Genomic DNA, 24,223 nt, shown 5'->3' with positions numbered 1-24,223 from the left:
CCACACCGTTATTCTAGCAACAGCAGAGGGCTGAAATGGCCCGTGGCGTGTGGCCGAGCTTTCTTCTCAGCCAGAGGCCCTAGGGCACCTCCGAAGATGGAGGTCAACAACCTTGTGTTGCCGCCTGGCCCCGTGACCAAAACTTGAAGCAGGATGGCAGGCAGGGGACACCGGGCCGCCTCCATGTCAGGCGCTGAGCTGCCTTTTCTCCTCCAGAGACACCGACCCCAGCCTCACAAAGCAGCGAGAGACCACGAGGGTGCAGGGCGGTCATGCCAAAACAGCTTGGACCCTGCAGCCGACAAAAAATCTCCTGGCAAACTTTGCCTCCCAGTGCTCTTCCCCACCACCGCCAAACCTGTTGCTTCTTGGGAGGGATTAAAGGGGAAAAAAAAAATGTTCATTTCCTTGCAAGCCAGGATTTGTGTCGGCCTTGAGTGTAACTCCCTGAGCAAATCCTTGTTTACCTAATGAATTAACTGGGAAGGAGCAAAAGTCACTTGTGGGTAAAGAAGAGATAAGCCGCCGTGTATCAGAGGCAGTTAGCACGCTTTCACAACTGAGGTCACCGGTTACCAACTAAAATGTTGGCAAACTAGATTTTATGAGTATTTTTTTTTCTTTTTTTTTCTGGTGATGCCCATCTCAACCATTTTGCGGTGGGGTGGAAAGAGAGGAGAGGGAGGTCGCTGAAATTTTTAGGGCTGCTTTTGCGGGTCTTTTCCCTCTTTGCCGGCGTGTGGCTCCCTGCCCCGGTGGGTGCCGGCCCTGAGGGAGGCCAGCAGCGGCTGCGGGGCCCCGCGCAAGCCCCCTCTCCCCTCCAGCCCCGGCTGTGTGGGCCCACGGCCTGTGCCCCATCTTTCCCCGTGGGGCATCTCGGCGGAGCTGCAGGAGCAACATCGAGCTGCGGGAATCGCCGGAGAGGGCCCAGCGCCACTGGCCGCACTCCCGGCGGGGGTTTGCACCCCGGCTTTAGGGCTGCAGCCCCAGAGCCACTTCACGTTTCAGCTGAGCGCAGGGGGAGCCGACGCCATGCGTCCGGCTGCGGGGACAGCTGCCTGCCCAGCCCTGGGTGAAGGTGGGCGACCTCCCGGGGGGCTCAGGAGCACCCTGACACCCCTCAGGCACCTGCCTGGGAACAGCAGCATCCAAGCACCTCCCTTGCCACCGCCAAGAAGTGCCACAGGCCCCAGCGTCACCCCTGCCAGGAGCAGCCAACCCGGCCCTAAAGCCAAGGGTTGGAGGCAGCATGCCGTGCTGAGGTGGCTGGTGCAGGAGGACTTCATGGAAGGAAGAGCATTACTGGCTTTCCACCTTCTAAAATAAGGTTGCGTTCTACTCATCGTGTTCAGTTCCCTTAACATCTGATTAAAAAAAAAGGCAAGAAAGGGGTTTTCATTTGTTTGCTCACCCAAAATGGATACAGACGTATTTTCTAGGCGCCCAGAGAACAAAGAAACAAGACCTGGCCCTTGACTAGGTCAACATCTACATTCCTCTCTGCTGGAGGATTTCTCATGTATCTCCTCAAGGGTTGGTTAATTCCTGGCGTAGTGCTGCAGGACTGCACAGATGTCCTTCCAGTTATGAATCACTCTAAAACCTCTTCATCACTGTGCCCGGGGTCTGGATTCATATTTAAATTAAGGTATGTCTAAAACCACTGTGGTTCTGAAGGTAACCTTAAAAACTGCTTGAAGTGTAGGAACCCCAATACCGTCTATGCGAGATGGCAGACGACCTGAAACAGTACCAAAGGATGGGAAGAATCTGACCTTCCCATATCTTTTGGAGGCCTTGACGCAACACCAGCGAGCTGCTCCCCTGCTGACGGTCTCAGCAGTCACATCCCATGAACACGCAGGCTGGGTGGGAAGTGTGGGCAGAAAGGGGCATGGGGCCACTGTGGACAGTCTGACTGCAGCCAAGGATGGCTGAGAGGAGCAATGTTCAGTGCAAACATGGCCCCACACTGCCTCCAGTGCAGTTTTAAGTCACCTTATATCACAAAGCGAAGATAAGTCCTCTCTTGATTACCAAAACGCTTACTTATGTCCCAATATTCCTCCTAACCCCTTCCTGAAGCTGCAGCTATCATCTGATCATCCGTCAAATACATCTGACCTATTGTAGGTATCCTGCAATGGCCCCGTTACTCTCTTCTAAATAGAGAAGCTTGAGACGGCACAAGACTGGACAAAGGATAAATGGAAATATCCACTGGAGCTGGGAGGCAAGCCAAGAGACCGGGCATGCTAACACGCAATTCTGCAGCTGCTGGCAGCTACTGAAAATACATGACAAAGAGCATAGGCTAATGTTTATAGAGTACTTTGCAGATAGGAGATTGCAATCATTAGGCTATCAGACTGCACTGATAACTTCAAAAGGAAGAAAATCAGGACACTCATTAAGTAGACTGACGGAAAATAAGATGAACTCAGCAGGGCAGAGAGAGTTACATGCGAACTTGCCCCGTTCAAAGCAAAATGCCATTTTCTTGCTTTATTTTAAAGAAACGGTATTGCTGTCACTGAGCAAGACAAATGCAACATCAGTTTAACAGAATCACGGAGTGACCCAGGCTGGAAGGGACCTCAGGAGGTCCCCAGTCCAGCCTCCTGCTCAAAGCTGGGTCAGCACTAAGTTCAGTCTGGGTTGCTCAGGGCTTTGTCCTCTTGGGTCTTGAAAACCTCCAAGGATGGAGACTGCACAAGCTCTCCAGACAACCCGCCCCACCACCTGACTGACCTTGTAGCGTAAAGCCAGAACCTCCCCGGTTTTCAGATTTATTCAGACCTTGCTGAAAGCGCAGACACTCCCTGGATCAGAGTCAACCTTTGAACAGGCTGAGAAGCAGAGGCTACCAGATTCCTCCTCGTTTCAAGCCTCTCCACGACAACGGAGTTACCTGGTTAGTAGGCATGGCTCCCATGCAGTCTGCCATTGGAAAAGCAGCGTGTTCGGTAATAGATAGGCCATACTTACCACCTTCAGCGTATCAGCCGAGTGCCTTTGCTGTGCTCCAGCGCTGAGCTTATATGTGCCCGGTGGCAGGGGACGCCAATGAGCGGCGGTAAGCGCTCTGCGGAGGGACGCTGATTGGGTCCTGCCCCACACCTAGTTATGCCCAGCACCTGGTTGCTCTCCGAGCGTAAATGGTTGGGGTATAAAAAAAGATAAGCAATTTATTGTTCGTTTTAATTCATACTGATCTTCTGGAGTGCTTTCAAACCATCCCCCAGCAATTTTGTGGGGGTTTTAGAATTTTGTTTCTGATCTGATTTCGTGTCTCATACTTAACCTGCTGCTTAAACCCGGCTCGTCTGTGTCAGCATGTGCCTTGCTGAATCAGGCATAAGCAATGACAGAAATGACGTTACATTAGGTGCTGTCGGATATGGACTCTTTGTGCCCTCTGGGAACCTAGGCTTAGTCTCTGCACCACCTCCAGCCCTAAACTTCTTTCTCTTTCTCCTGCTAGCTCCTGCTCCTCATGCAACTGCTTTACTATTAAATCAGCTGAAAGCAGCGAACAGCTTCTGCTCTGCAGTGATTCCCAAATGCCGGCTGGGCAATTAGGAAATTATCTGGGTGCAGATTTACTGGAAGAGGAAAAGCCCACAGGAATTTCGGTCCCTCCTTTCCCTGCTCCTTCCTACAGCCGGGACAGTGTACAGAGCCACCGGGCCCAGGCTGGGGCTGTGCTCCCCCAAAACACAGTCGCGAAGGAAACCTCAGCGCTATTCAGATGATCAGGTGAGAATAAGGCTTATTAGAATGCTTATTTTGGAATTAAACCTTTCAAAGACACGACTGTTGTAGGTATTAGCACAGGAATGACATTATCTTTGGTCTTTTTGCAATAAATGAACTCTCTGGAAAACATTGCCAGAGGTAATCCATTGTAGAAAAATCTTGTAGGCTATCTGATGTGACGCAGAGCATGCAGGTCTCTCGTAAAGAGGCTGCAAATAACCCTAACCCCGGCAAGAATTGTGTTTTCTGGGATTGCAGTTACAGAATAACCCAGCCACCCCTTCCTGGCTACCTCCTGAAGCAGCGCCTGCTCAAAGTGAAGACACAGTAAAAAATAAGATTGTTCCCTCCAGTGACCAAACTGCAAGAAACGGAGATCTTTTCAGCCTAAAGTGAAACACAGATATGGGTGGGCATTTGGAGGGACAGAAGATCATTTTGAAATAAAATACTTGGTTTAACTTTTTTTTTTTAATGAAACATTTTCTTCAGAAAAGATCTGAATGACAAGTTTGGGGACTTTGAAAAAATTTCCCCATGCTCTTTTTTTGGGCAAGGTAAAAGCTGTTAGCCGAATTTGATCAAAATGCTCAAGTATTTTGCCCACCACCACCACCCCCAGAGCTGCTACGTGGTCTGACTCTGTTCGGCACCACCAGCCGTACGGGCACACACGCAGCCGGCTTTGCCCCCGGCGGGTGAGGACGGCAGGCGTTTTGACAGGGGTTTTCCTGCTTTGCCTGTGCCTGGGTTAAGGGCAGAGGAGGAGCTGGTCTGCGGGGCGCTGGCTGGGGTCTGCACTGGCATCCTTGTCGTGCTTCCACTCCACACAGACACACCAGGCACTTCACAGCCCATGCACCTAATAAAATCGTGGCCCGTGGGTACCTAATCGTACCTTGCCGTTCTGCAGTGCGTGTGTTTAAGCGTTACTAAGTTGAAAAAACACAGGAAAGCACATCGGACAGCCGTTTATTCCACAGCAGGCTCGCACTGCCCTGTCCTTTATCTGAGCAGTTACCTTGCAGCTTTTACCCTGCAGGATCCCGCTGACTGAACAGCAGTCTCCTCATGCCGGGAAGCAACAACCGGAGAGAACCGGCCAGCCAGCCATAAAAAGAGAGGGAGGCACAGGGAGTGACAGAGGCAGCTGAGAGCACCGGCATGGCTCCTGGCTCTCACAAGAAGGTGTGATGGGAGAGTTCATGCCCGTGCACAGGGAGAGGGCCTCTGCTTTTAAAGCATCATCGTAAAGACTCTTTGCAGAGGTAGTTTCGTAGTACCCATCTCGGCGGGGTCGGAAGGGGTGCAGCACTCCGATTTTACTTCTGGGTGCTTTGAAGGAGAGATCTTTCGTGACCACAGATCCACCCCCCTGGTGATTTTTTCTCCTAGAGGAGACAATCCGGTTTTAAAATGTTCCTGATTCTGCTGTAGCAAGCAGGAAGAAATCCACGTTTTTCCCTCCCATGTAATTTAATAATCAAAATGGCTTCGTCAAAGCAGTTGAAGCTCCATGGTAGGGCTTGATAGGCTATCAGGAGAAGAAGGGTTAGCAATGTTCTGGGAAGGCCCAGAAGATAATTCAGGGCAGAACAGGCTTTCCTTGGCTCTTGGCTTATCTTTGGCTGTCAGAGAAAGCCATTTTGCTGCGAGGACATGGGGTCAAAACTGCTACTGGTCAAGCTGAATGGAACTGTGAGTTTGAATACTGATCATAATACCTGCTATCTGAATTATGTGGGTAAACTGGGAAAAAAGGAGGATGTTACTTGCTGTTAAACATATTTTCCACCTGTTCAACACACTTGGTGTAAAAGCCTTATTTTAGTGCAAGACTATTCCAGCTGAAACATGATATGTGCCATCTGTCCAAAATATGGATTTTACAAAGCTCTCCTCCCCATAATTTAAGTCTTACCAAAAACAGACAAAGAATTTAATTGCCCGTGGCTAGACCCCACTGACAGTTCTGAGCAGCGCCGTGTTTTGTGACTAGCCTCACCTTGGCAGGGATCTGTATGATGGAGTGAGGTACTCGGTGTAAGGTGCACCAGCCCAAGCCTGTCACAGTCCAAGGCAGAAACGGGTTAGAAAAGTTACATTTTTGTTACTGAGTTGAAGAAGCCGTTCACATCCTCCTGTTTCAGGAGAGGTCAGCATTTGCTTGTACAACCCACGGATGTTTTCAGTGCATCTGATGTGCCTCCTTTGATGGTGCATCTACTGCCGGTGGCTGTAGGGACAGCTATGCTCTAGAGGCAGGCGGGGGAAGAGCAGACCTGCCAGCTTTTCTTAGGAGCACACTGGAAGGAACCCAAGGCATGTGCAGCCCCAAACACGCTGGGTTTCCCACCTTTCACAGGTCAGACCCGCTGTGCTTGCCCCATGGGGCTGATCAGCGCATCCCCGTATCCTGATGGGTCCAACAGGTAGCTGTCTCACTGTGAATCAGCACATCGCCTTCACTCCAGTCTCCCCATGGACATGAAGCATCTGTCACATACCACACTATGCAGGGAATATAGGGACGGGCAGTGCATGCAGGCCACTTGCCCTGTTTGTTTGGGCATACAACTCCAGCTGGTTACCACTAGAAGAGCCAGCGACCGACTTCTCAAAGCCTGAGAGTTGTCAGGTGTGAAAGAAGAAGGTGCATTTGTTTGAAGAAGCTATGGCATATTTTTAGCTACCAGAAGAGTAGTGCAACCTGCAGTGTAAACAGCACTTGGCTTTTCCCCTACACAGGGGTAGATTTTTTCTTAAGACTAAGGCAGGTATGCACAGGTGGTGGCAGGTGAGTTAGCTGTTCTTCTTACTGCCACACCACAGGTCAGGTCCTGCAGGCTCTCCCCTTGCTCACTGTCCTCCAGCACTACAGTTGCCGGGGGACTCTCAGCATTTGGCACTGAACAAAGCAGTGGCTGGACGTAGCCATGACACGTGGCCCTCCTCCATCGTTCCCCCTGACCTTGAGGAAGGCACGGGGCTGGTCCTGCTTTGCAGGAGCTGCTGTTTGATCCAGCAGGGATACCCAGCTGAGCAACCCTTGCCTGCAGTCCTCCCTCCCACCCTCCTTCCAGTGATCCCTGTCATATGTTGCCCTCTCCATTACGGACAGCTAGAAAAACAAACCAGAAAACTGATTTCACTGACGAGGTAATGTGGTGGGGGGGGAAGCTGCATTCCAGCTGGATGTGGTCTGCAACACAGTTCACTGTGCAGAGCTAGGGGAGCCTTGAGGCCAAGCCAGGGCCCTGGCAGGCAGGACGGCAGCGTGGGTGGCTGGGTGCAAGGCTGGGCACAGGCATGGCTGCAGCACAGCTTAGGCAGGGACTAAGGGAGAGGACCTGGACTCTGTGGGACGCACATGCACACAGAGCATCCCTACTGTATGTGTTTAACCCCGCAGCAAGCAGGGCCAGCGCCCTGGTGCAGGCCGGGCTCCTTGCGCCCTGGCAGTGGCTGTGCCTGTGCACACCTGCACACAGACACTTCCCTCTCCAAAGCTCCGCTTCGGATAAGCTAGTATAGATAAAGAACACCTTCAGGAATATGTCATGAGCAAAGCTCAAACACGTTTGCCTTTACGTTGCAGTGGCACTTCCATCAGCAACACAAGTGTGGGTTGGTGGTTTTTTTTTTTTCCCCCCAAAGGGAATTTATTGCTTTTGTAAGGTAGCTTTCTGGACTGAAGTCCTCCGTTTATCTCCAGAGCCGGTACAGCAGATTGTACCCAGTAATTTTCCCTGCGTCGGTGATCAGTGAGGAGGGGCACCTCCGCAGCTGGGGCCAGTTCTGTCCTAGCAGTGCCATTAGGCAATGCCTCAGCAGTCAGGAAAGGTCTTGCCTCCTCCTGCAAAAATGGGGTGTGCGCAGTCCCCTGCATGCAACACTCAAACCTGGGGGCTGCTGCTAACAGGACGCCCTTGGGGCACGCCGAGGAGCCCTGGACGTTTCTCTCAGTGCCTGCACTGGCTAAAACCGCCCCTGATCTACCTGGCTAGGGTATTATTTAACTGGTTCAGCTCCCTGTTCGTGACCGCGGCCGCGGCCCAGCGGCAGGAGCAGCAGCACAGGGCAGGGGCCGCGGCAGGGGCAGGCATGCCTCTAGCCTGCTGGCAGGTGGAACTTGATCGCGCGTGCTGCCTGCTGCTCTCTGTGCCTGGTTAGCCTTTGGCCTTTCTGCTGAACCACTCTTTCCTTGCACGGGTGAGCCGGGGAGCAACGTCGGCCTTCTGCGTATCAGACTGCGAGATCAGGATCCTTTTCGCCTCCGAGTAGACTGCCAAAAGGTAAAGGTGAGGCAACGATCTGCAATTGCTGCCGGCAGTGACAGCACTTCAACTGATCACATGAAAAGGATGTGTAAGGTAAAGAAAGTTTAGTGTATCGTTTGCCTGCTGTGTCGGTCACCCCATGCTGCTGGAGAGCACATCAGATCAGGAGCGAGAAGATAAAGCTGAGGACAGAGCACTCTGTGTGTGTGAGGAGGCAGATGAACTGTGCCCCTATAAGAAAACCTGGTGTGCAGGCAAGCAAGCCAGCAAGGAGTTCGTGCCGTGCGCCCAGGGGACTGGCCCCGGCACCCAAGGCAGGCAGAGGAAGCCCCCCCTGCACCTCTCCACCCACCGGCCTTTCCCCACGTCTCTGCAAGATGGAACAACGTCCCACTGAGATTGGCTGACAGGGTCTTAAGGTATTTGGACAGGGCTGAGCAAGGGCAGATATAAACCACCTTCACCCTGGTTTAACTTGCACAACTGACCAAGACGCTGAGCGGCAGCACAAACACATAGCTCTGAAATAACACAGCCAGCCCCGTCAGTTTCTCCCAGCTGCTCCTTATCCACAGAACACCCCCCGTGCATCTCACTTGAATTCACACACTTTTTAACATTATAGCTTCACCATAATTCCCAAAAGACATTGCCTTCTCACAGGCTGGCCCCTACCCCTTGCATTTATTCAGAAATATCTATCCAATTGACCACACAGGCACCTGTTGCTCTAGGAACTTCACCCGTGGCATCTGAGCCCCAGCTCTACATCCTTCCTTTCCTACCCTGTACAGAAACACCAGGATTGTAGTAAAGCCAGCTATGAGCAGCAGACCATGGGCTGGCTCACCGACAGTCCTGCCATACCGGCAGCTCTCTGGAGACAGAAGAAAAGAACTGCAGAGCATCGCAGTCCACGTACTGAAAGCGAGAGGTCTTCTGCAGCTGATAGAAATCTCTCACAGTCTACAGTCTAACTTCCAACTTGAACCGCCGTTAAAAAACCCAGAGTCATTCTGCAATCAAACAGCTTTTATTGAACTCTTTATATTGTACATTTGTGGACATTTGTGCAATAAATACCACGTGTAGTATTGATTTTTCCCGGCTCCTTAAAGCATAAGAGGTCTTCCCTTTGTCGTGGTAGGATGTTGATACTATGCAGTAAGAAAGGCTGTTGGATGACAGTGGCAGCGCTAGGCAACTCCTGACAGTGAGTATGTTGTGTGAAATTCGTAATGGCAAGCAGATGTTTTCAGAAGCCGTCTAGTGACAAGCTTGGTGGGCAGATGAGACTGGTCTGGCTGCTTAGAGGAGCCTCAGCTAGACAGAGTTCTGGAGTCAGCCACAGCTTGTGGAAGAAGTGGGAAGTAATATTGGATGCAATGACTTCAAAATGATCCTTAAGTCATCGCCTGATAACTGCTTGCAAAATATTATACAGATTTTACTAGATAATTGTCTTCAGGTGAGAAAATAAAAGTATTTTTGCAGAGCCAACATTAGACCAAAAGGACAGATATTCTCTTACAGTGACAAACAAATACAGGATAAATTGTTGATATAAATATCCATGTGCAAAATAGTTTTCAGGCTTAGTCAGCACTTGCATAACCAGCACAGGTAAACAGAAGATGCAGGCACCCACCTCAGAAAAAACCCACAGTTCTGTTCAAGCTCTGGACTTGAACTTCAGGTTAAAGACCAAACAAACAAACTGCAATGTCTTTCTTGGTCCTCACAGTATTTGAGAGAGACGAGTCAAGCGTTAATCCAGCCCTACCACTACTAACCAGGACCAGGCTAGTAACAACATTCTCACACACACAAAAAAGCATCACGCTTGTAAGCTTTTGCAGGCTTATGCAAGTTTCAGCGAAACTTCAACTCTGCAGGATTCCCTGTCCCCTTCTCTTTGCTGCCTTCATCCCTACTACAAGAGCGAACTCTGGAAAGTTTTTCAGTCATTCAGCAGCTCCATCTATTTCCCCAATTCCTCTGGTCAAACAGGGTTGCTACTGTGAATAAGAGCAGCTTGTGGCCACCGTTTCCACCTTGTGCCAGTGCAGAACAGGAGACAGCTCCTGCTCCTACCAAACGGCATAGGCAGAACGGCACAGGTGGATTTCTTGGATACTTTGGCTTATTTGGATTGCTTGAGACTCACTTCCCCTCTTCCCTACCAGCTCTAACCACCCCTTCTTTCTTAATCAGCAATGCTACCTGATTTCATGATGCTACAGAGATTAATTTATGAACCGTAAACTAAAAATGCAAATTAAAGTGTTTACATTTTTCTCTGTGTCACAGCTACCCATTAATCTTCTGCTGCCCCAACTCTAACTTCTCACCTGTACTGCTGTTCTGAAGAGCAACTTTGGGAATCTCCTTCTACCCTCCTCCTATTTCTTGCTGAATTCAGTTAGCCTGGGACATGGAGTTTTTGCAGGCACAAAACGAAAAGGAAAAAACCCCAAACACTTAAGCACCCCCCCTCCCCACCACTGCCACCAAAAGTCAGATGGAAAATAGGAAAAATCAGATAAAAGCCAGTAAAGTAAGTTTTCAAGGGCAACAGTAATGCCAAAATTTAGCAGCAGTGGCAGCTACGATTGCAGCAAATCCTTCAGTTAGTAGCATCTAGCGAAGTACACAGGTTCTTTTAACAGTGTGGGAATCAAAGGATACAGTGAAAATACAGATAATCAATGAAATAAGTCCCTCTCAGCCTTCCCTGTAAATTAAGAATAGATATGAAAATATATCTGACAACAGTATTTGAAATAATTGGGAAAGGAGTTTAGAAGCTTGGCTGAAGTACTAATGTCTCAAGGGATACAACTGACCATTCACAGACTCTCTCTACACTGAGAACATAAAGGATGTTAAAAGCACTAAGGTCAAAGACCATGCCCTTCACTGTGCTAAGTTATTTATGACCCCTCGGGAAGTAGCTCAAAAATACAGTTTGAAAGCTGAGTTACTAGGCTCTGCCAAGCAGCAACAGAGGTAAGACAGAGCTGTTCAGCCTAGAAAAACTAATCCAGATTTGAAAACAGTGTCTTTAATGCACAGGTACACACATCTGATACTCACACTAGTTCAGCTTTCCACTACCCAGAGCACCCAACCTGAGGTTGCTACTACAGTGGGGGGGAACAGTGAGAAAGAAATCACTGCACAGCATAGGGGTAAAAAAAAAAAAAAAAAAAGAAAAGAAAATTGAAAAAATCAACCAACCTTTAGAACCAATTATTATTGAAATTACACATTTTTAGACTTTATAGTAGTTTATTCCAGAGCCTTGGGAAAAGCTGTCTTAAATCTTAAAGAACGATATGAATTTAATGGTTAAACCATAGTTTAAGGTAAGTATGGGTCATGTTACTTCAGTTAGCCCTAATCTGAAGGCAATGTCTAAGGAAATAAACAGCCAATGTCTAAGGAAATAAACTGAACAAGGGCAGAATAAACTTAGCATTCACCAGCACAGCACTAAAGAGTTATCAGAAATCAGTCCGAGGCGTTCAGTTATTACAACAAAGTTCTTAACATTCACAGATCTAAGGTGAGAGAGAAGCAGCTAGAAAACAAACCAGGCTGTCACACTGCTGGCAGGCAGGCACCATCGCTGGTGTCACTTCTTTGGCTTTGAGCTCTTGCCTCCCTCCTCCAGGCCAGCACCACCCAAGGCACAACTGCAAAAGCTCTGCCTGATGTTCTTGGCTCAGCACTGATGTGGGACAGGGCGCCTTCCACCACCTCTCTCCTCTGAGCACACACTTCCAAAATGTACAGCAAATTCCACAGCCACAGGGAGGCCAGCAAGGTAGCAAGAAATCTATATACAGGAGGTAGTAACTGGGATTTTTAAATAACCCCTTCATTTTCTCTCAGCTGACTCACAACTCCCTTCAGCTTGTTTTTTTTTAAAAAAAAAAACAACCAACCAAACAAGAAAACCAACAAACCAACAACTTTGCTATCCTACCAGCAATAGCCCCAGCCTAAATAGTACTTTTCTACTTCAGTGGAAAGAGAGACAAGCTCAGAGAAGTGTCACTCTTGCTGACCAAAAACTTTATTCTTGGCAAAAGGCCAGTCAGAAGATGATTAGAGCAGTCTTTATGAAGAACAGCTACTTTTCTCCTGTCACCACAGGGTGATTTCACTCACCATTACCACTAACAGCAGTTGGTAGCCTGAGCACAGCAGTGTATGGATGGGGCTGCTAGTGCCAAACTGTGCCACGGCTACGCAAGTCAAACATTACTGAAGAATCCAGAGTTACAGAAGTGGTGAAAAGTTGTAGCTGCACACACCTACTGCACATTACTCTTGCATAATCTTGACAGGACCATTCCACACCGTGTTTGCCAATTCCTTCCAAGCTTGTCTACAGTGAATTCAATTAGTGGTAGGGTTTTTCTCCTGGAATAAGGCACTACAGTGCAGGAGCACTTGAACAAGACTTGAAAGAGTTTACAGCTCTTGACAGATTACCTTTGGCTCTTCTAAAACAGGCATAAAAAGAAGCACTTTGAGATAAATAAGAGGGTGGGGAGGTAAGGGGAAGGTAGTAGACAAAACAGCGTGATTTTCAAAAACCTTCAGGCAAGAGGCTCGATCTTACCTTTTAATCTTTTCACTTGTGCTTACTTATCAGTGTACAGCTGGAAAAAAAGAAAAGTCTGTCTTCGCAGTGAAAGCTGGTGCACCGCATAGAACAAAGTCACTAGTTTACATTTGTCACTTCACTGTCAGGCTTCCACTCAAGTCAGTTTTTCCTCAGAGCAGCTGGTTGAAACGAGCCTCAACTCCAGTCCTCAGGATTTCCTCCTGTTTTACACTGATGTCACCAAAGGGGAACCCCCCCTTTCTTCTCTCCACGCCCCAGTCCCATTTTTGTCTCCACACAGGTATTATCTAACTGAACACCCTTGCACAAAAAAAAATCCAAAACTTCCCAGAGCTCTTTTGGGCCTCTGCTTCAGTAACTCTTTATTTCGACATGTTTTATGAATCTGAAACAATCTTTTGTAAAGCCAGACTTTAGACAAAACAACTAAGGAACATACCAGTTAATTTAGGCAGTATTTTTACACATATATATAGGTAAAAAAATAAACTGTCTTGATAAGAAATATTGTGTAACCTGATTAAGAAACAAGTCCCCAGAAGCTGTGCAATACAGCAAAACGCACTGGCTATATAGCTGACACCAGGATAGCTAACTGCTTATTTTCAGAATTTAAAAAAAAGAACACCCTAAGGACAGACCATTCTGCCTAAGAAATAAACCTGATTCTTTGTTGGAGATTGCAAAATGTTGTTGAAGAGGCTCCATGCTGCTACTTGACTTTAGTCGGACTTTCTTTCCCGTTCTCGTGCAGTCACAAAGTTAAGCAGGTCGATGGCTGTAACGATGCCAAACACCATTTGCCGCTTACTGGAGGAACCATCAGTGTGATCTATGCAGAAACAAAGAGGGGATTCTGGCTTTAGGAGGCACAAAACCACACCATCCCACTTGGTTTTAATGGCACTGTTTGTAAAGGCAGGTGCCAAGCCATCCCAGCTCCACATGTCAGGGCCTGTTGGTGGAGTTGGTTATCACTGATGACCCTTGTACACTGAGGGGGAACCCAAATGGCACCTTGACCAACAGTCACACAGGATGTGGCAAGGATTTTAATTTCAGAAAGGCTCCCAACAAAAAGGATATAGAAACTGAAACGTTATGGAAGGAAGGATTAGGGTCCATCAGATTTATTTTTCTTGACATGAAAATTCAAGCCAAATCCTCTGTTATAAAGCATATTTTCCTCATACATTAGCTTCTGTGGCTCTACTTGAAGCAGCTGCAAACCGATATTATCCCGTTTGAACTAGGGGCCACTAGAGGAGGACATGTGACACTACCATCTTCCTACACCACTGTCAAATACAGAATAAGTATAAAAATCACAATACAGCATTTTCCCATTTGTATCCAAAAAACTTATTAACCATCTAATCATTGCTGCATTGACAGCACAGGTTCAAGTGATTTTTCATTGTGAGCATAAGCCTTTGACCTGGGAACCAAGTGGCCAAGTGACTTCTGGCCCTTTATTTATTGTCTAAGTTCCCTGTTCCTAAAGTCTGGCTGTATTGAGACGTTTAGCCTACTTATACACTCAGTTTGTTCAGCCAGCTGGATTGTCCTGGACTTTTCATTTACTCAATCTTTGTTCCACTGCAAGCTGCCAGTGAGATTCTAGGTTTATAAATAGTCAGCACAGAGTCAAGAGCACATCCTTATGGAGATTATCAGGAACAAGCCCAAATTTGATGACTGTTCTTCATTTACAGTTATAATTGAGATAGCTGTCAGACAAATTTATCTGGTGAGTCTTAATATTGTTTTTAGTCTAGTTTCTCAGTGTTTGTAATTTTGCAAGTTGCCTGCTATAAGGAAGATAAAACAGGAAAAAATATTATTCATATATAACAGTCATATACCCTAGCTTTGAAGATTTATTTAGTCATTTCCAGTTCATAAAGGCAGCAGCGTAGAGTTTTGAGAAGGACAAAGAAAAGTAGAGTTTGGACAAAAAACATCAAGTGAAGGGAAATAAGTTAGTTTAAATGAAATAAACAGGAAAAAAATATTAAGCTGTCTTGAGACAGTGATGTCAGTGCTGACATCTAGATCTTACTAAACTTTATGAAGTTTTAATACAGATTTTGCTTTAGAAAGGCAAAAAATTGAAGTGTAGTTAACCTGGGACGCTCACTGTGATGGAACTGCTGGAAGTTGTATGACAGTAGTAGGAAGAGGGAAAGATCAGTTGTACTGCAGGAGCTTATTCATTGGCTTGCTGCTACTAACAAAGCCACTGTACAGTGGACTAGACTCAGGCAGTCAGTTCTGAGCAGTACCTTGCTCCAAAAGCAGGTACATTACAGTATGTGATGTTATTAATGGATTTAACACTTACTCCACAAGAATTAAAGTGCTAGTGTCTTATTAAGTGTTAGTACCACATATTTACATACACAGAAAGAGGATTTGGCTTCTTCAGAACTTGTTTACACACTCACACTTGTACTTGCTTCTTGTTACCACTCAAAGATTACCTCTTAACAAGGCACAGTACGTCATACTCACATTGAATTTGTTCATGAACCACTAGAGCAAAGTGGTCTATTTCCAGGATATGAGAGAGTTTCCCCAAGTTGTCTTTCAGGTTAATCTGAGGAGAGAGTTACAAAACTTAAATAAAAGTCCTATATATGTTTAGTAGTCAATAATCCCCATATACTTCGTGCCATATTAGAAGTAATACATCAGCATTTATATACTGCTCCCATCTGAAGTATTGTAAAACACTAACAAATCAAGGCCAACTTAAAAGATCAGTTTTCTTTGTTTCTAATTTTCAAGAAAACAGAACAAAAAAATGAAGCACTATATTAAGGTATTCATTCTGATTCTGTAAACATAATGAATATACTGAACATACTCAATATCTGAAAAATGTTAATGATGGAAGAAGGTCAAGCGTTCCATGTGTCTAACAAAAGAAGTTACCATACAAGTCATTATACTTGGTGATTTTACTCTAGCAAGACTGGGAAAAAGTCAATGAATCAGGCTACAAATCACTGTGGAAGTGAATAGGATCTGCAAAGGCAGAAGGGGAAGACAAAAGCCCAAACAAGCCAAAAACAAAACCAAGGGTGAAGATTGCTCAGCTAACACTGTATTCAGGTGCAAATCAAGGAACGGAGAATTAAGAATTAATTTTTAGTGAAGTTCAACTTTGCTAAGACCAAACAAGAAAGCACCCTGTGTTGACTCGCAGAAAGAATACAGATCCTTCTGAAACACTTAGCTAACCACCTGCTGGAACCATTTGAAAGAATGGATAAAACTGTTCTGCCTACATGCTTTAACATATTAAGCAGCAGCAACAGGTCTATTACCCAGGAGACTCTCCCCAGGTAACAGTAGCACCCACCATCTGACATACTTTGATTAAAGGCAATTAAAGGAATTTACAGCAAAGAAAAGTCTTGCACTGCAGATTAAAAAAGCCTTTATCCTGCAGTGAGCTCAGCTTGTGACTGAGGAATAAATGCCACAGCACAGTTGGGCTGCACTGGAACACAGAGCTCTTGTCTCCATACTGTGAGCTAGAAGAGATCAAAAGGATTCCCAGCAGCTTGTGTTTAAGTGACCAGCAGGCTATAGTGCATACTGAAGCATCAATCCTTAAGCTTCTGGGCCAGGCAAGGGGTGGGGGCAAATCTGGACCTACTGCCACATCAAGTCAACTATCAGTCACCACCTCTGACAAGCAGTTTTGTGCAAACGTACGTGCAAAGCCTAACTTTTGAACCTAAGTTCAAAGCTCACTGAAGGGGTAGAGCCCCTTGCCATCCGATTGTGTATAATCAATAGACCCGTTTTCAGGGACTGGGTAGGCTAAAGATAACCAGGACGAGCAGCCCATAGGCAGCACTGGGACAACTATGAAGACATAAACACGTTTTGAAATGCTTCATGGAAATTTAACAGAACTCCCATGGAGTTTTCACCTGTCTCACTACTGCTGATTCCAGTTCCCTAAAAATTTTGCCCATGAGTTTTCGCATATTTAGGCATTTTTTTTAAACCTACTAAGTCTTTAAGACAATTAGCCTATGCACATGCTACTACACTACACATGACTGGGACCGCTTGTTTGGCTCTAAAGGCAAGTGACATGGCACTGCTCATGGCCCTACAACTAAATTCTCTCCTTCCCCAGAAGTAGGCTCTGGTCCACCAGGGATTCTGGGGACACCAGGCCTTGCGTTGTTTAGCAGAGTGCTAAACTAACCAAACACTAACCAGACACTAACCAAAATCACACCAGGGAACAGGCTAACAATTAAACACTAGGTATAGTAACAAGAAAGTCTCAGAGACCATGCCACAGCCCTATTTTCTGGTAAAGGCAGACAAGAAGTCTGCTAAGGCTATGGCTGCACCACACCTAACAAATGTTAGTAGTTGATGCAAAGATCCCTTGCGGAAGAAGGTGTAAAGAGGCCCCAAACCACTGGAACTAACATCTGACTCCACAAGAACAGCCCTCCTCTCCACTAACACACCGTACTTGCTTGGATTGGCAAATTATCCTGTGACTAGTGTTTCAAAGCCCTAGAGTACTATCCTACTGGAGACTTTAAAAAAAGCTATAACCATTACTCCTCCATTCTAAGAGACTCTTTCATATCAAAGAAAGCTTCCTGTGTTGCCAAAAGATAGCTTTGCCTTGCTAGTCACAGGCTAAGCTGACCTCTTATTGATGCACGCTGTCGTACAGATCCTAACTGTAGGATATCCTAAGTCACTTCAGTGACACAGATGATCCTTTTTCCCAATTTCACCAGTAAATAAGCCAAATAAGCTTGACTAAAGTGGTAAGAAAAGCAAAATCCACAATACTTCTGAGGTTATGTGCATTTAACATGTTTCTCCATTAAATCATCAACTCAAGTGGAAAATAACCAATGAATGATGCTTTTAGTTAGCATGTTAGCAACACTACCACTTTTGTGTCGCTCCCCTTCCATCCTCCACCAAGAAAAAAAGTCAGAGCTAAAGAGAAAAGAAACGGTTAAGCTGTTCTTTACCGAAGAAGCGTGAGAAACTTCAAGCTGCCATGGAAAAAAGCTACAACCTCAGAAGCGCAGAGAATTGGCTACTACAGCTAACACCAGTGTAGCTACAGAAATGATTGCACACCACCAGCCCCAGAAACTCTTAAGGTGTCCAAGTGGGGGAGAACATGAACTAAGCAGTTTTGTTACGCACCACATTTCCACCTGATGCTTGATTATCTGTCTGGGAAGGAAAAAAATACATTTACATTTGTCCATAAAGAACTAGCATCCTTTCTCAGCCTCAGGGACTTGGTAGTTTGTAGACTGAACAGAAGCATTACACATACTTCCAGAATACAGTACCTCATCTACTATGAGACAGTGTTGAAACTAAAAGCCTGGTGAAAACTAGGTCAAGCATTCCATATTAAAAACAAAATCCTCTTCCTGCAAGAGAAACAAAGCAACAGCAACAATACTTATATATTTCAGAAGAGCACCCATACAGCTGGGAAGTTGTGGTATCTTGGCACACCACATTGGATGGACAGGTGAAACTGGCTAACATCAAAATTCACATATCTTGACAACATCAGCTTTCAGCAGCCATCCCCCTGTTTCAGCAAAGCATCTGATACAAAAGGCAAACAGTTGCTTGTTTTTAGCCAATACAGAAATTATTTAGAAGAGCTGTTTCAACATCTCCCTGTCTCTTCCCCTGGATAGTTACATTGCCCAGATTTGTGCCAGGGTTTTGGGGGAAGGAGGAAAGGACAAGCATGCTAGAAGAAAGCCTGTTGAAGTAATGGAACAGCACAACATAGAGCCACAGCACAAACCTGGGAGCTATTGAGTGACCGAGGACAGAGTTTAGAGCACGTCTGTGCTCAGTAACAGCTGCTCTGTATGGTCCCAGGTAAACCTTACCCAACCTGATGCTGCTGTAGTGTTAGGATGCCTATAGTAGTACTTCAAACCAGAGAACTAGGAATCGTAGAATACACCTGCTTACCTGTTTAAATTGCTTGTAGATTACTTTGCGAACTTCATCGGAAGGCTGAACTTTTCCAGCAAGCAGTGAAGAAAGCATGTTACCCAGGGTAACCATGCCTAAAATCACCCTGGGGAAGGAGAGAGGGAAGATAGGGCTAAACAACACAAAAGCCTCAGGTGTTCCTGTAGATAAAAGCATCCACTCTCAGCCAGCCTGGAGAAGTCAGTTCAACTGCTTCATGGTATAAAGCAACATTATTGGTGGTATACTTGGATTCTGTGTCTGCAGGAGACAGAGTCCAGTTTTCAGAAGTTCTGCAGACTCACACAGAAGTCAACAGGTGCTGCAGGTGCCTGGCCCTTCTGAGCATCAGGCTCTTTGTATCTCTAGTTCTTGCAACTGGAGAGCTTCTTGCAACCCGAGAGAGCTTTTGAAAAGCACAGCTTCATTGTTTTACACCTTCATCTCTCCTTTTGAAAGGTGTGACAGGGCCAGAGACATGCTCGCCTCAATTTTGCTCAGTCCCCTTCTCCCTGCAAGGATGTTGCAAGGACCTGCAACAAGTAATCCCTTGAGTTAGCACTGTAACTGGAGAGTAGCTGAGCAACTCTTCATTATTCAGCCTGTCCTACAGGAGACCTACAGGGCAATAAGGCATACCAGCTTGCTGGGGACACTCTGGTTTATAGGGGTCACTACAACATTGCACTATAATGCAGTGTTCTGAAGAAACTGGGTAAAAGCTGTGGCGGAGATGGGTAGGTTTGGGGTTGCTTGTTTTAAATATGAATTTTTGCTTTGTTAAGTTAAACAGCTATTATAAAAAACAAGGAAGTTATCCTGCAGAGACACACTGAGTAAGTATATCATAATAATCATTAGAAGCTTATTATGTGAAGGGCAGGACACTCCTGGCATGACAACATATGAAGTCCAGCATTGGTGTGTTTAAGGTAACATTTCTGACTTGTGTTAGTATAACTGAAGAAAGATGAGTGAGAGGATATTATACTTCTAGGAAGCATTTAAAAGACATCCCTTAGGGAAGTGATACATACGGATGAATAGTGATATATGTGGACATACCCAGATTCATCAACAACTGGTACCTGGTCGAATCCCTTCTCCCGGAGAATTTCAACAGTTTTTGCACAGGTAACAGTTGGAAGCACAGTCAGGGGAGCAGAGAGGCTTAGTTCCTGAACACTGATGTTCCACCACCTGGGGATGAAATAAAAAACAAACCCATGCAAGTCTTATGGAGAGAGCAGAACCAGTTGTTCATGTACAGTGGCCTTCAACACTACAGGAATGACAACAGGCTGCAAGGAAGAGTCAGGATTCAGCCAGAGTCAGTAAAGCTTCAAGGCTTTCAAGTTTTCTCCCCAATATCAGAAAGTCACTGACGTGTGAGAAGGCTTTAAGACTGAAACTCTTTTCCTCATTTCATCTACTTTCTAGAATTACAGATAGTTAGTGGAGAGTACTAATCTCCCTAGTTTCATTCTTATCTTACACAGAAAGTTTTGTGCTCCTACTCAAAGAGTTAGCCATATTTACAGTCATTATAGGTAGCAATTTAGAGAAGATTCCCCTCTACCTATGTAGACTTGCAGTGCTTTGCACTCAATAACTCTGATCTCGGAAGGGTTCTATGTATACTACTTTTTCATTTCAGATACAACCCTTTTCATAAAAAAAAAAAAAAAAAAATCAAGTACCAAGTTTTCTTCTGCTGCCATGCAACTCAAAGAAGGAAATCAACTAATTTAAGCAGACTTGCTTAATAGCTGCAATTATAAATCAACACAATAGCATGAAAGATTAGCTAAGTCAAAGGAAGTAGTGTAAATTGAAATGAGCTTTAAATTAGCAACTGCCATAAAGTCGATTGAATAGATTCATGAAAATCCAAATGGATCTGACATGCTTACCAAGGTTTTTTGACAAGGTCGTCTTCTTTCATGAACCCTTTCTGAATCATCCATTTGTCGCTCAAGAACTTGGACCTGGAAAGCATCAGAAGTGAAAAGCTCATTAGCAGGCTGAACATCTGACAGCAAACCTAATAGCACACAGAGGCAACTGTTTACAGCTCACTACCACTAACAACTAAAGCATAATTGAAAATATACTGCCATTTGCCATCCAAGCTTACCAGCCTGGGACACTGAGAAGAAATACTCATAGGAAGAAAAAGGAATCCTATAGGAAACAAAGTTTCAACTACATCAGTCCCTTGCAATAGGATAGAGACACGGCCTGGAATGGAGAAGTGCCAGCCTGTACTCAGGCAAGGTCTATCTGCAGTTTCTAGTCGTCTAGTACTGTGTTGGATGCAACAGAAGTCAGGACACACAGCTAAAAACATCATGTTTTGGGATATGTTTCAATGCGGTAGGAGAGAAACTTCTCAGCACAGCTCAAAGCCTTCACGCTTCCACCTATAAATTCACCCCAACACTGGCTGCTGCTACAGTAGTGCTGTGTTCTGCTGTTGACATGGGCAGAGAGAGCAGACAGCCTTACAGGGACCCTTCCAGGAATGGGATAATACCAGTGGTCCCCAATAAATAAAAAAAAGCAAATCTTTTCCTGTGAAAGATGCTAACCAGTGATGGTTATATACTGAAGTCAGACACAAGGAGGAGCTCAGCTTTCCGAGGGCTAGGCTAAGAAAAGGAGCTTAGCTTCAGCTAGGCTAAGCTCCTTTCTACTCCAGAAGTTGTGCCCCAAACACATTCCTTGCTTTGGTAACTGGGTGCTATAAGAAATATGTATTCAACTCGCCACTGCTGTAAGGAGGTCTGAGGGACTGCCTCACCCTTTTCCCAGAGAGAAAACAAGCAGGTTCTTACATGTAGTTCCTGATAGAGTCAGGGAGGATAACAACACAGCGCTGACCTTCCTTCAGCTCTTTGGCTGCCTTCACAGCTACAGACATGGCACTGCCTGAGCTGCCACCTGCCAAAATGCAGATCAGAGGCAAAACTGTCAAACCATAAGTGAAATGAGAAAGAATGAGAGAGGAGGAGAGACAGTAGAGGGCCCCAGGGTGAGGAAGACAGCTTCTGAAGTGGAAGGAGGTCTCCCTGACCTGCACAAGGCTGCAGCCTCCCACATACTGTTCAGAGAAACCCAAAGGATTTGCATCTGCTCTTACCACACAGCAGTCCTTCCTCTCGGATCAGCATGCGTGCTAAAGCAAACGACTCCTCATCATTGCTCTTGTACCACTGGTCCACTGTCTGGAAAGGGGCAAGACGACAGAAACAAGGGTCTATTTAAATGAGGAGCGCTAGGGGAGCTACACAACTACTGTGGAGCTACACAACTACTGTGAATTCAACCCATGCTCTTTGAGGTAACAGCTGCCCTACTGAGCCATGCGCCTGGGTTTCCATCCTCCAAATGCCAAGTGGGGTTTTTTTGCCAAGGTAAGACGATCACATTAGCACAACAGGCTCCTTATTGAAACCTTGCTGTGAGAACAGGCTGTTGTGAGACAGTCACAGAGAGCATCAGTGTCCTCCCCTCTTGGAGGGCTTCCCAGGGGCACAGGCTCTGCTCAGAACATAGTCATACCACTTTTGGCCAGGAAGCGTTGGGGTGCTTCGTTGGGGTTTTTTTTCAATTGGTTGTTGTTAGGGGTGGGTTTTTGGGGGTTTTGTTTGTTTGGGGTTTTTTTTGGTGTGGTGTTTTTTTTTTTTTTTTTAAAGTACTGTGTTCTAGGAAAATGTTATCTGCTCACAGCATTTTGACCTAGCATTGTAAAACACATGTGGCCAGTGCAGAAGCCTTCGAGGAGTGCTTTTGCTGATGGAAAGAACAGGAATAGTTCTGTCTGCTAGCCCTCCCCTTTCAGCTCAAAGAAATACTTCCCCAAGTTTTTCCTCCACCTTTCACCTCACTTCTGCATCCCAATAGAGGGCAAAAGGCAGTAAACCAAGAAGCGTGACTTACGGATCTATCCAACACTGTGGGGACAAAATCATATCCAATTCCTTCCACTTCATACATTGTCTTGTCAGTCTTGTTCAGTTCTTCTGGTGTAGCAAGGATGGAGCCTTCAGGATCAACACCTATAATCTGGAGAAGCAGTTTCCACTTTGGCTACCATGACACACTGCTTTTAAGAACACAGCTATTTACTCATGAGCGCTGGCCTCATTACAGCTGTTGGTGTCTCACTGGCTCCACACACAGCCAAGCTAACAGCAACCTAGTCTCCTATTCATTTCTTCCTGGCAACATTCACCTCCCCTGTGAGCAAAATGCTTTGCTGCTTCTGGCCCCTTGACAACTGATCCCGTCTCCTCAGGCTGTGGACACTAAGTGAGGGGCACCACTTGTTCTACATGGGTTTTGCTTGGTTTAAACAGAAGACAGGGTTTCCCCGAGACAAGATTGCCCTCATTCACATGTCAGGCACCATTACAGCCAATACATTTTGTGCCAAGTGTAAGCAGATAGTTTTATTTTGTTTACTGCTCCCTGCCTATGTAGGAAAATATTCACGATTGAAACACGATACCAACCTCTCTGAAGAAATCTAACACAGTACACAGGTAGACACACAGGTTGGCATGTGCAGAGAAAATTTCACTTGGTAAAACCTCAGCAGCTCCAGACAAGTTAGTGAAGGCACAGTCAGAGAAGAAACAGAAGGCTGCAGTACACACCAGAGAAGGAAGTTTCTCAGACACCCCACCCCATGAAGGGATCTGAGGGCCAGTTTTCATCTGCCGAGCCAAACCTGAACTCTGGTCACCATTGAGACCAGAGCATGATGATTTCAGACAGTCTGAAAACCTTTCTTTGCTGCTCAGAACTACCTTCTAACTGAGAACATCCAAGAACTTCCTGTAGAGACCCAGGGCAGGCTTGCAAGCAACGGGACATGCCAAGTGGAGCAGTTTGAGGTTCACGTCGCTAAAGAGAAATGCTTTAGGCTTGCCACTTACTTTGCAACCTGGACACTTCTCCTTTAGCTTTCTGGAGATACCAGTGATAGTGCCTCCTGTGCCAGCCGTAGCCACCAGCATATCTATTTTTCCTGTTTAAAGGTGAGGGATGGAAGGCAGTTATGAAATCTCCCCCAGAATGATGGATTAAAAACCCACTTAAACCTAAGTATGGACTTTCTTTAACAAAAATGGGCAAGATAAGGCTCTTTGCTTCCCAAGAGCTGTGTTGAGACCTACCTTGAGGCCACCTTGCTCAATCCCCATTTACTTCAACAATGGTTTTGAAATGACCACCCAGTGGCCTGGCAAGGCACCAGCTTGTGGTACTTTGGACAGAGCTGGAGGTGGCCCATACAGCTGACACCTGTAGTTTTCCTGTTACTGTATTTGCTGATATAGATAATTCATTCTTTAACTTAGAAAGAGTAGCCCATTATATTAGTTAATTTACTGAATGAGTGCCAAGAGCATGGGATAAGCACCCATTGAGAGAACTATTAACACAACTACACTCTCATTTTCATGTGAAGAATACTATTTTGGTCATGAGCACTCAGAGTGAGTGCAGGTATGATAGTTCATTC

The 24,223-nt window shown here is 45.9% G+C and overlaps 1 protein-coding gene across 5 annotated transcripts in view; it reads right to left on the bottom strand.

The window, feature by feature from the left end:
• Positions 1–12,901: 12,901 nt before the first annotated feature.
• LOC127014702 (cystathionine beta-synthase-like protein) overlaps positions 12,902–24,223 on the bottom strand; it is a 28,021-nt gene continuing 16,699 nt past the window's right edge. For 3 of the 5 annotated variants that reach the window (XM_050894217.1, XM_050894232.1, XM_050894224.1), the window contains 10 exons: positions 23,637–23,728; positions 22,636–22,761; positions 21,836–21,920; positions 21,531–21,636; positions 20,607–20,681; positions 19,759–19,893; positions 18,691–18,799; positions 17,890–17,919; positions 15,193–15,277; positions 12,902–13,510 (listed from right to left, as the gene is read on the bottom strand). In XM_050894217.1, coding sequence (XP_050750174.1) covers positions 13,401–13,510; positions 15,193–15,277; positions 17,890–17,919; positions 18,691–18,799; positions 19,759–19,893; positions 20,607–20,681; positions 21,531–21,636; positions 21,836–21,920; positions 22,636–22,761; positions 23,637–23,728 — 953 coding nt within the window. In that variant the 3' untranslated portion in view covers positions 12,902–13,400. Of the gene's footprint in view, positions 13,511–15,192; positions 15,278–17,889; positions 17,920–18,041; positions 18,126–18,690; positions 18,800–19,758; positions 19,894–20,606; positions 20,682–21,530; positions 21,637–21,835; positions 21,921–22,635; positions 22,762–23,636; positions 23,729–24,223 lie in introns of those variants that run through there. The other 2 variants (XR_007766213.1, XM_050894242.1) reach the window with 2 other exon arrangements.

The sequence above is a fragment of the Gymnogyps californianus genome, chromosome 1, assembly GCF_018139145.2.
Source record: "Gymnogyps californianus isolate 813 chromosome 1, ASM1813914v2, whole genome shotgun sequence".
Taxonomy (NCBI): domain Eukaryota; kingdom Metazoa; phylum Chordata; class Aves; order Accipitriformes; family Cathartidae; genus Gymnogyps; species Gymnogyps californianus.
Note: the sequence above shows the minus strand (reverse complement) of the source record. Positions and strands in the feature narration are given on the sequence as shown.